At 41.4% G+C, this 12,656-nt stretch overlaps 1 protein-coding gene across 1 annotated transcript in view; it reads right to left on the bottom strand.

The window, feature by feature from the left end:
- Positions 1 to 1,587: 1,587 nt before the first annotated feature.
- ncapd3 (non-SMC condensin II complex, subunit D3) overlaps positions 1,588 to 12,656 on the bottom strand; it is a 73,912-nt gene continuing 62,843 nt past the window's right edge. The window contains 1 exon segment of the mRNA XM_020623432.1: positions 1,588 to 1,819. Coding sequence (XP_020479088.1) covers positions 1,750 to 1,819 — 70 coding nt within the window. The 3' untranslated portion in view covers positions 1,588 to 1,749.

The raw sequence follows: 12,656 nt of genomic DNA, 5'->3' as shown, positions 1-12,656 counted from the left end.
AGAATAATGTGCATGTTGACCTTCTTAACCCACGTTTAAGATGAACAGCATTTGATGTAACTTAATATTCAACTGGAATGAGCCAAATTTTCAGTACAAATGCATTAAACGGCAGTTCCCTATTAAAAGTTGCTATAATCAAATTTACAGCATAGACTAGCTTAGGGCTCTTTAAATATGAAGAGTAGCGTGTTTGAGTTTCTTGAACCACTTTTAAGAAACACTGAACAGGAATCATTTGAGAGCTTGAACAAACCTCTAAGGAAAAACTTGAGGACATCATCAGTTACAGTCTAATTAGTGGTGACTTTCCCTTTAATAATTTGTGTTTACATTCAAGGTCATGCTCATATACAGTACAGCACAGCAGAATGTCTTAGACAAGCATATTTTCAGTATTTCATCTTTCTCTGTAAAACCTGTATTTCAAAGCAATCATGAGTATTATAATTTTCATGCCTGAATACACACACATCAAGATGTGTAATAATACCATTTTATTCATTAGGCCTATTAGTAAACCCTCAGCCAAACCTTAAACATCCATTTAGGCTGCTCCAATCACCCCTACCATAGATGCAGGAAAAGCAGCGCAATGGCAGCTGGCTTGACTGGGTTTATTAACAATCCACTTGAGCACAGTTTGCAAACAGTAGTTGCACAACTCCCAGTCATCAATGAAAGTGCACCATTATACTAATGTATGGCTACACTGTGCAACTTCACCACAGGTCTGTTTCAGAATAATGAGTGTGATGCATTTCTGGACTCCCCCAGAAATTTACAACAAACCATAAAACCATGGAAAGTTTTAATAAACATTTAATTAGTGGGGGTGCGAAACTAACTTTGTGTCTCCTCTCTCCCGTAGTGTGTCCTCTCTCTCTCTCTCCCTGCAGGTTGCCCTGGCTCTGGAGCTCTATGTTTTTTTATGAGCAGTCACCGGCTACATGAACTTGACCAGTGTTCGATTGTTTGTTGTGTCCTGTTGCTTTTCTTTTCTCTTCTCTCTCCTCTATACACTCACCTCAACCAGTCAAGGCAGAAGGCCGCCCACCAAGAGCCGGGGTCTGTCGGAGGTTTCTTCCATTAAAGGGAGTTTTTCCTCCCCACTGTCGCCAAGTGCTTGCTCAAGGGGGATTTGTTGGGTTTTCCCGCTGTAATAATAGTGATAACAGTAAGGTCTAGACCTTACTCTGTAAAGTGTCCTGAGATGACTTTTGTTGTGATTTGGCGCTATACAAATAAAACTTGATTTTGATTTGATTTGAGTGTACGTAGCTCTGCTGGGTGGCTGGGCTGGGGCAAACTCAGAGAGGGGTGGCACATTTGAAATACGTATAAAAAGTTCACTCCTAGTTTTACAAAATAATAAACAATGTATCATTAAAAATGAGATGAGGAGGTGTCAAATTGATATGAGGATTTATTCTCAGTTTAAGTGTTGCTTGAGAACTTACTGATCTGGCATTTACATAAGGCCAAGTAACATTTCCACCAAATCTACCACAGTTGAAAAGCTGGGGGAAATAACTTACTCATTACTTCCAGTGGAAATAATAGTATATTGCATCTGGACACAAAATCTTAAGCCAAGGACACATTTATTACTTAAAAGATGCATGGTAACAGATATGATTAAAGATAAAAATGCAATCAACAAATTGTAGCTGAAAAGCAAGATACAAGAACTGCTAAGATTTGTAGTTGTTGTACTGCCAAAAGGGAAACAAAAATAAAGCTGCATGTCTAAACTTCAGAAAAGTTTTTCTTCTGGCGGAGAGGAGACTGCACATTCCATTGCCTCAGTCCACAAGTTCTGAAAATGAGGAGAGCAGAATTGTAAACTACACCTTTTCCACAGAAGCTTTCTCCTTAACAAACCAGAGTATTAATTCAATGTATTATTGTGCAAGTTTTACCATTTATAAGAAGGTTAAATAAAAAGTGAATTCAAATATCCAAGACTAGTTTACAGAGGCACAGCACTGATGTTATTCACAAAGTTTTATTCTCCTCAATTCTAGTGACAAATCAGAAATATCAGACAGTTCTCTTCAAACCTGAACAAATAAAATCAACCCTCCCTGAATGGAGGGATACCACTGGTGAGAAGACATTAAATACAGTAATGTACAAAGGTATTATGTACTTTAGGGCAGGGACACACAAAGCACTAACAGTGACAAAGGCTGATCTCGGTGTTGCCTCATGTCTGGCCCAGTCGGGTTGAAAAAGTGGCAATTGAACACACCGCACAGACTACAGCCAACAGCCAACTAGCATGCAAGGCAGAGGTTGGCCTTCATTGCTGCTATTTTTTTTCCTGCTGCCTTGGTGCGTCTCTGCCCATCGATGTTTTCATTCTAATCCATCACTCAATTCAACTAGATATCCATGTGAGCAGTTTTAAAATCATCCTCTAGCATGACAACAAGCCCAAACATACAGCTAGCGCCATAGGTAATGCTGAAGTGGCCTAATCCAATATTTTTTTTTCCTCTCTACCTGATTCAAATCTGATTTTTTTTCATGGAAGTGTCAACAAACTGAATCAGATGTTTTCATATCAGATTTGGGCCACATTCATTTTATCTTGTAGTGGTTAAAAACAAACAAGGTACCAGTCCAGAGGTAATATGCAGAATAGAATAGTGTGTAGTTCATATATAGATATTATTTGTAATAGTTATGTAAGGGTGAGCTAAGTGTTTATGTAAGCTTGATCTGTTTCTCTTCTCTTCTCTTGCTCAAGCAAGGATATCTTGGCTGTGTCTTCCCTGTTTAATTTATGGGTAAACACCCAGAGCGAATTCCTCCTTAAATGGGGAATGGACATAGCTTCAGCCTTATGTGAAAAGTTTGTGTGCTCTGTTCATGTTTAAAAAAGGAAATGTGAGCTCAGGCCATAGAAAGCTGGGTAACTGCGAGAAGATAAAAGGTTAGGACAGCTGTGGGTTAGAGGAGAAGGAATGATGGTGCTGGAGTCATGAGTGTGCATTTGGACCCGGCTGGGGGGACTTTGGATTCTGACTGACTGTACCCTGTGAACAAGACTGACTGACTCTGTGACAATTTCCTTCTTTAATACTGTATCTATTCCATTGCATGAGGAGTGATTCTGTTCTCTAACTACCAGATTTGCTATCTAACTACTACCCTGTTCAGAATAATTGTAATATTAAATGATTATTTAAATTGGGATGATTTGTCTGAATTTAGTCTGTATTAGATTCAAACAACTACAATCTCTTACTTGCAACGGCCATCAAAATGGTGAGAGTGGAATCCATGTAGATCTTGGAATGTCTCATTCCTTTGATCATGTGCAAACTGCTAGTAATTTAGTGTTGTACCTCACAGACCAGGTAAAAAGGAGGACAGCAAAAAGTTGTGGAACTGTCCTGAATGGCAATTTTTGGGCTTTGGAGCTTTGCTATCGATAAACGGCACTATGTAAGATGTATCAGAATTTCATAAAGATTTCATACATATACTGTAGATAGTAGGAGACACTAAGTGTTGTCTTTTATGTACAGTCTTACAAATTATGAATATGTCAAACTGGAAAAGACTGGCCAACAATAACAGTGTCATTCCATGGAAACCGTACAGATTAGATCTTGGAAATTTATGATTTTTTAAAAATCATAATCAAATATCAAATTTTCTATTTCATAATGTGAAGGATATGTCAGAACTGCAATAAAACATTTAGTGAGCTCAGGCACCACATTTTAATTTTTTGCCCTTTATACTGTATCAAGATATCAGAGTGGGTTTGTTCCACCTCGTCAGAGGACAGTAGGTAAACCAGTTCAGTGACGGGGCAGGAAAAGTCAAAGTAATGTGGGCAAAATTCTCTGATTGAAGTTAACACCACAATCTGCAGCTAAATGAAAATTTCATGCTTTTATATAAATCCATATTAAAAATTCCATTAAAAAAAGTTTTTCCCATGTTTTTTTGACTGACAAGGTAGATGTGGTGTGCCTGCAAGAGAAGGTTTTGAAAGAAAAATGTACCAAAAACGTTCTAAAAGGATCTCAAGCATTTCAATGTCTTATTTAAACCCTTAAATGATAAATTTCTTAGTTTCACGTTAACGTAATACTTCATTAACGCCGACAATTATTTTATCGCGCATTAACGCAGTTTATTTTTATTATTATTATTATTTTGAAAGTCCATTGCCCACTGGCTCTGAATACACATACAGACACACCATGGGTCATAGGAGGGACGGGGTGTTGATCAGTACTGGCTTGAGATGGGCGTCATCATGTGTCTCAACCAATAAGACCATTTGAGGCGGGCCTAAGACCGCTGCAGCGCTCAGGTGAACTGGTCCAACTTGGCGACTTGTTTTTGTCAAAAAAGCGACTAGCGACAAATCTTGCGACTTTTTCTGGTGTTACTGGATTCTTTTCTGGTGTTTTGAAGACTGACGTGAAAGCATGTATCACTCTGCATTTACTGTCCTCAACGACCAGCGGGTGCTGCCGTGAGCCCCTCCCCCGTCCCAAAGCTCCCGCAGTAGCCTGGCGCAGCAGTTCCAGCTGCAGTCAGAGCAGAGAGGAGACCCACACCGCCCCGCGTCCAGACTGCTAATGAATCGCGCAAGCGCAAAGCCGCTGCTAAGCCCGGATAAAGGAGGAGGATGAATTGCTTAAATTTGATATTCTAGCATTTACCAATACAGGACAAAATTGATTTATGTAATGTGGGTCTAGACAAAACATTAAAGTCATGAAGTTATTTTGAGAAGTGATGGCCTATTTAAATGGCAAAATAAAAAACAAGCAAACCAAGAATCAACAGAAGAAAGTTCATTTGTAGTAGTAAACATATTTAGGGTGTTTTTACTCACTTTTTGTCTCTCCCATGACGTTATTCCTCTCTCCTACAGCGTCCTCCTACAATTACATGCAAATTGAATTTTATGCAAATTAGGCGATGACGCCATTTAGCGACTTCTAGCTACTTTAGGACAGCCAATAGCTACTTTCCTTACTGAGGAGTTGGCAACACTGTAACTTCCAGGGACAGAAAAATTGAGAAAGGTAAAGGACTCTTATGTGGACTTGTTCAGTTTAAATCTCTTCCACATGGCGGAGTTGATAGAACAAAAGTAATTTGTAGCCAGTGGAAAGCTGAATTTTCTTACCACCGGAGTACTTCGAGTCAGAAGTATCACTTAAATGCAATTGTTAGGTATTTTTAGTCAGATAGACATTGGTTAGACACTTGATGTATTAGAAATGTTTAGTGTAGACAGGATGTCTAACTGTATCAGATGTTTGTAATATGGTTTCATTTCTTCCTTAGTTGAACAATCTAGGCAAAACAAAGAGGTGTACCATCAGTACCAGGAGCTTGCTTGAGTAAATGTACTTAGTTATTTTCCAAAACTACTGTGTTGTTGGTGTGGACTGTAATATAAAAAGGTGTTTCTGTGAAAAATGACCTGGGAGAACTGGGAGATCCTTTGTCAGGAGCCTTACATATATAAGCTTTAGCTGTACTTTAGTATTTTGTCAGCATTGTACAGTAGCTGAATAAACCTTTGTGAAGTTAGGCCTACATTGCACTACCTGCAGTAATTTTTACAGTGCCTTGCGAAAGTATTCGGCCCCCTTGAACTTTGCGACCTTTTGCCACATTTCAGGCTTCAAACATAAAGATATAAAACTGTAATTTTTTGTGAAGAATCAACAACAAGTGGGACACAATCATGAAGTGGAATGAAATTTATTGGATATTTCAAACTTTTTTAACAAATAAAAAACTGAATAATTGGGCGTGCAAAATTATTCAGCCCCTTTACTTTCAGTGCAGCAAACTCTCTCCAGAAGTTCAGTGAGGATCTCTGAATGATCCAATGTTGACCTAAATGACTAATGATGATAAATAGAATCCACCTGTGTGTAATCAAGTCTCCGTATAAATGCACCTGCACTGTGATAGTCTCAGAGGTCTGTTTAAAGCGCAGAGAGCATCATGAAGAACAAGGAACACACCAGGCAGGTCCGAGATACTGTTGTGGAGAAGTTTAAAGCCGGATTTGGATACAAAAAGATTTCCCAAGCTTTAAACATCCCAAGGAGCACTGTGCAAGCGATAATATTGAAATGGAAGGAGTATCAGACCACTGCAAATCTACCAAGACCTGGCCGTCCCTCTAAACTTTCAGCTCATACAAGGAGAAGACTGATCAGAGATGCAGCCAAGAGGCCCATGATCACTCTGGATGAACTGCAGAGATCTACAGCTGAGGTGGGAGACTCTGTCCATAGGACAACAATCAGTCGTATACTGCACAAATCTGGCCTTTATGGAAGAGTGGCAAGAAGAAAGCCATTTCTTAAAGATATCCATAAAAAGTGTCGTTTAAAGTTTGCCACAAGCCACCTGGGAGACACACCAAACATGTGGAAGAAGGTGCTCTGGTCAGATGAAACCAAAATCGAACTTTTTGGCAACAATGCAAAACGTTATGTTTGGCGTAAAAGCAACACAGCTCATCACCTTGAACACACCATCCCCACTGTCAAACATGGTGGTGGCAGCATCGTGGTTTGGGCCTGCTTTTCTTCAGCAGGGACAGGGAAGATGGTTAAAATTGATGGGAAGATGGATGGAGCCAAATACAGGACCATTCTGGAAGGAAACCTGATGGAGTCTGCAAAAGACCTGAGACTGGGACGGAGATTTGTCTTCCAACAAGACAATGATCCAAAACATAAAGCAAAATCTACAATGGAATGGTTCACAAATAAACATATCCAGGTGTTAGAATGGCCAAGTCAAAGTCCAGACCTGAATCCAATCGAGAATCTGTGGAAAGAACTGAAAACTGCTGTTCACAAATGCTCTCCATCCAACCTCACTGAGCTTGAGCTGTTTTGCAAGGAGGAATGGGCAAAAATTTCCGTCTCTCGATGTGCAAAACTGATAGAGACATACCCCAAGCGACTTACAGCTGTAATCGCAGCAAAAGGTGGCGCTACAAAGTATTAACTTAAGGGGGCTGAATAATTTTGCATGCCCAATTTTTCAGTTTTTTTATTTGTTAAAAAAGTTTGACATATCCAATAAATTTCGTTCCACTTCATGATTGTGTCCCACTTGTTGTTGATTCTTCACAAAAAATTACAGTTTTATATCTTTATGTTTGAAGCCTGAAATGTGGCAAAAGGTCGCAAAGTTCAAGGGGGCCGAATACTTTCGCAAGGCACTGTACATGGCTAGCAACAGGTATGTGTGTGTGTGTGTGGACATTCCTCAGTCTCATCCAGTAAAAATAATAATAATGCTTTACCACTCTCTGCTGGTGCTTGTGGTCCATAGCAGTAGTGCTGCCATACCAGACAGTGATGCAGCTGGTCAAGATGCTCTCAATGATGCAGCTGTAGAAGTTGCAAAGGATCCTAGGTGACATGCCAAACCTCCTCAGCCTCCTCAGAAAGTACAGCCGCCGTTGGGCCTTCTTGACCAGCTGTGTGGTGTTAAGTGTCCAAGTGAGGTCCTTGCTGATGTGGACACCCAGGTATTCGAAGCTGCTCACCCTCTCCACCTCGAGCCCATAGAAAAACAGCGGCTGATGAGATCTCCTCTCCTTCCTCATGTCCACTATAATCTCCTTCGTCTTGTCGGTGTTGAGGCTGAGATTATTGTCCTTGCACCATGACACCAGACCAGTCAACTCCCTCCTGTAGGCTGCTTCAACGAGCCCTGGAACAGCAGCAGCGCCAGGAAATGAGGCCAACACCCCCTCAGCCCAAGGAAGAAAATCCCCGTCGGGCGATTCACCAAATACATCCTCAGAGTACAATTACAGGGATCCAACACAAGATGGGGATGATGATTCACCAGATACTTCTCCTCTACACCAGGCAAGCGCCTCTGATTTTGACTTGTTAGAAGAGGCTGTAAACAATCTGTTGGACCGAATACACTCATCTCAACACCAGACAGGTTCGGGCTCCCATGATAACGCTCACAATGAACAAGAGAATCAGCCGGAAAACGATCAACAGCCGTCCCCCTCCACTTCATGACCCGATCAGGCTGCGTATGAACATGATCAAACACCAGCTGAAACAACGACCGTGACTAGAGCGAGATTCAATAACTCTGAAATAAGACATTTGTTAAATATCGATCACGAGCCTGAAGTAAATTATGGAAATTTTTACGGTAATGTCATGGGGAGCGTGACTGACATGGTCCAACAGGCGTTAGACAGATGTAACCTGGGAGATCTTCTCCAGCTTGAATTAAGGGGTGAAGCGCTCCGGAGAAACGTCTCGGTGATTGCTAATGCCTCAGATGGCATGGATCTGACGCGGTTCCAGGATCTGTTAGACCAGGCGATACAATCCAATTTCTCAGTGCTTACTGACGGGAGTTAAAAGCTAGTAGAGCAAACGGTTACCAATCCTAACAGCGAGAACATCTGAATGTATTTCAAACCTCTAACGCTCCAAAAGATCAGCCGTTATACATGTTCCTATTTGACAACCATTATTACGGTGTAAAAAATCCTAGAGCGTTCATCGGTTCCAAGTATTTTTGCGAATACTGCCACAGAGGTTATAATAATCATTTGGGACACAGGTGCTCAGGCCACTGTAACGTTTGTTTTAGTGCCGACTGTGCAGGCACACAGAGATCCCTATCAGACAGTGTTGTGTGTGACCGCTGCAACAGACTATGCGCATCCCCATACTGTCTGATGAAACACAGGGAGATGACATGGCACCCCCAGGCTGAAACGCATGCCAGCCTATGCCAAAACCGTAAAAAATGCTTAAAATGTTCGAGACTGTATTATATTCCTCTGAGTGAACAAACTAAGCCCCACAAATGCCCTGAGTCCACCTGCTACACCTGCGGAGGCATAATTTACGATGATGATGATGATCATAAGTGTTACATACAAAGCCTCCCCATGCCTGAAAAAGCGGATCATATTCCAGCTAAAAAACTAATCTTCTACGACTTTGAAACATACCCTGATAAAAACGTGTGCACGTACCATTCTATATGAGCTCCATAACAGCGAGCGGCCTGAAATGGGATCATTTCGAACCAGATTGCGCAGTGAAATTTCTAATGCATTTCAGAAGGCCCCACTATCGCAGAGCGGTGTTTTTAGCTCACAATTCAAAAGGTTTTGACGGCCATATTCTAGTCAGCGCTATGCTGTCTCTGGGGATTAAACCCCAACTGGTTCTTCAGGGTTCAAAATTGGTATTATTCACTGAGCAGGACTTTCAACTAAGGTTTATCGACTCTGCAAGTTTTCTCCTATTCTCGTTAGCAAGTCTACCAAAATCTCTCGGTTTCACAGACATTTTGAAAGGCTTTTTTCCCCACTGGTTCAGCTCAGCGGAGAATTTGAATTATGTGGGGCGTTATCCAGAGCCAGAGTTCTACGGCTGTAATCAAATGACTCAGAAGAAAAGAGAGGATTTTATGAGTTGGTACTCCACCGTGTGCCACGGCACGTTTGATTTTGCAAACTAAGCAATGCGCTACTGTAAAAATGACACTATGATTCTCATGAAAGCTTGCATGATTTTCAGAGAAAATTTCATAACCGAGACGGGTCTGGATCCTTTCAAATGATCCATTAGTACGTTTCTTTTTAGAGTCAATCTCTAAAATCGAGTCATAGCAGGCATAGACCATCAGTGTAACTTGTGTCGGAGGGGGACCCTGAATCTCATCTCGAGCCTCAGAGTGCCTGTTTTCACAGGGGCTAGAGTGCTGGTGCCCTGGTGCGGGGCCAGATTGAATGCGAAGAGAGTATACCCTTGTTAAAAATCTTTTATATTGAAACACATCGGATAGTCTTTCAGGTGGCGTGCGGTGTTTGTAATGAGGTTATAATACTCTCTCACTGCGAGGTTGTTTTCAAACTGAGGCTGGAAGGGTTTTGCTGGGATCTGCCTCCCATCTTGGCATAATGCCAGGATCTCAAGATCCGCGTGTATAAAGTTGAAGGGGTTTAGATCTCTCCTCCCTGTAAAGGCCTCATGGTTTACCATAGCTAATATGCCACATACTGAGGCAGAGTACCTAGAAAAAAATTTTCTTGTGTGCAGATCCTGGAATTGGCCGGGATGGAAAAGGTTTTCACGTTCACTCTTGAAATTGGGTACAGCACATTGCTTCAGGTCAGAGCTGAAGAATGACCTATGCGTACAGCGGGTGACAGTCACTTTTTTAACAAACAGCGAAGCTCCCAAAATATGCAGGCAGTAATCAGCGTTAGCGGGATGCATAAGACAGAAAGAATCGCTGGCTCTTGTGAGCTTAATCTTCAGATCTACAGAGTTTAGCAGAAGTCTCTCGCAGAAAAGAATATCTGCGTGCAGAGGTCCTATCAAGTGAAATTCTCTCGATTCCGTGCTGAATTTTGCTCTCTCCACAAGGCCTTTGTTAGGCCCGTTGTTAATAACCAGAGAATCCATCGCTCCTGAGGTGTCTTGATAGAAGAGGCCTGAGCAGAATTGACTTTTTAGCATGTCCGGGGAATAGTTGAGCAAAGCTTCAATCATTGCCCTGTAAGGATGAGTGGCACTTGACTGAGAAATTAATCGATCCCCCAGGGTCACATCGCATTTGCTGAATATGGTATTCAAAGGATAATTGATGATCCCTACAGGGGCGTCGTTGGTCAAATCCGTTCCATCTGCGTTGGTTATTTTCAGCCTTAAAAATAGCAGCGTTTCATTCAGGTTGATGTACTTTTCACCCTCGGCCGCAACGTAAAATTCTAAAGGTCCCCTGTCAGTAATCAAGGCTATAGGAGAAATTTCTACATATTGCCTCTCTTCTAGCATAAGCTGTGAAAAAGGACAGGAAAATAAATCCAGCTGGGATAAACCGCATTCTGCCGATTTATAGTGCACTAGACACATGGTGTTTTTTTTTTAAATTTATCAACACTCTTTAAGGCAGAGCTCTGCTGTTTATGTCTACCTCCCACTACCGTTTTCTTCTTATTATTCTTTTGAAGCTGTTTTCTTCTTTTAAGGGGTGGTAAACGTTCGCCGGGTGGGCGTCTCTGGGGTCTTCTGGCCAGCACTGTAAAACCTGAGCCCTCCTGATCAGCGGTGTAAGGCCCTTGGTTAGAGGTTAATCTAGTAACGTCTCTTTACTGTAGGACCCGTATCCCAGCCACTCGTGGTGTACCTTGTATTTTTGCTCATCCGCAATAAATGTGGTTTAGCCAAATTGAACCCGGTCTTCATCAAAGGCATTAGAAAGCGAAATAGTTTTGAAAAAATTGCTCCAATCCCCTTGCCATATTGCGCATTCAATCCGCTAAATCCAGAAATTCCCGAGCCTGCAACCTCCCAGTCCCCTTTTAAATCTATAGGCTGCGCAAGATCTGTGCAAAATTGAGAAGCTGTGTTATCTTTAAAGACATCTGCGCTCGTGTTTGAGGGCAAAGTCATGTAAAAACCTGAGCTGTCCATGTTTCACACGTTTACCACATCCGATGCTTTCACATAACTGTTAAACTTGTCAGGCCAGTTTTTCCATTTAACGAGTACATGCGCGACCCCTCCATCCACATGAAATGCTTTGTCTTTGGAAATTATAACTTTCTGCAGTTCTGATTCATAAAAGGATCCTTCCACTGGCTCGTTATCGTAATCACAAATTTTGTAGACAGGCGGTATCCTAGAAACGCACTCTGTTATTTTAAATAGCTCATCAGTGTATCCCTGAGTGTACTTTTTGTCAAAAACTCTTAATTTAGAGATCCTGACCACATCTCCAACCTTAAAATTCATCTTTAACTTTGATTTAAAACGTAGAGGGAACGAACCATACAGATTTTGAAAAACAGTCAGGGCATTTTCAGAATTCGCCTGCGCTGGGGCCATTTTGATGCTGGAATGATAGCCGTTATTGTAACTTTGTACAATTTGTTGAAACACGTATAGCGTCCGCTCCCTGTCCACGTATAAACGCACTTATATCCATCATAATTCAGTCTGATGTCCGATCTAATCCTTTTTAAATGAATATTCAATTGATTCAAAATGCTCTCTTTACTGTAGGACCCGTATCCCAGCCACTCGTGGTGTACCTTGTATTTTTGCTCATCCGCAGGGACTGGAATTTCAGGCTTCTCGTTCCTAGATCAGTTTGAATCAGCTTGGGAACACCGCTCTCTGCCAGGATTGAAGCAAAAGCGTCTGTCACTTGTTTAGCGGTTTTATTTTTAATAGGTCTAACATATGCCTTTTTAGAGAAAACATCGCTCACAGTCAGCAGAAATCTATATCCATTATTAAAGGAGGAGACAGCTTGCATGTCACAGAGATTGGCTTGAAATTGTTTGAGCGGTCTAGAGACAAACACTCTGTTTCTCAGAAAATGGACCTGTACAGGTTTATGCAATGTATAAGCATCCTGCTTTGCTAGAAATTCTTTGACATGAGCAATGTTTATTTTCTTGCCAGTCGCCTGTTCTAAGGCCCTGTGTAAAGCCTGCACGCCCGAGTAACTACCGGTATGAGCCGGATCGTAATAAATTTTTTTCATTAAAGTCTCAAGTTTGGAAGGCATGTTTTACCTTAAGCGTAATCTTATTCTCTGCCCCCTTATTCTCTTTTACACCTTACTATATA

Source organism: Monopterus albus, unplaced genomic scaffold (genome assembly GCF_001952655.1).
Source record: "Monopterus albus unplaced genomic scaffold, M_albus_1.0 scaffold299.1, whole genome shotgun sequence".
Classification (NCBI taxonomy): domain Eukaryota; kingdom Metazoa; phylum Chordata; class Actinopteri; order Synbranchiformes; family Synbranchidae; genus Monopterus; species Monopterus albus.
The sequence above is the reverse complement of the archived record's forward strand: the minus strand, read 5'-3'. Positions and strand labels throughout refer to the sequence as shown.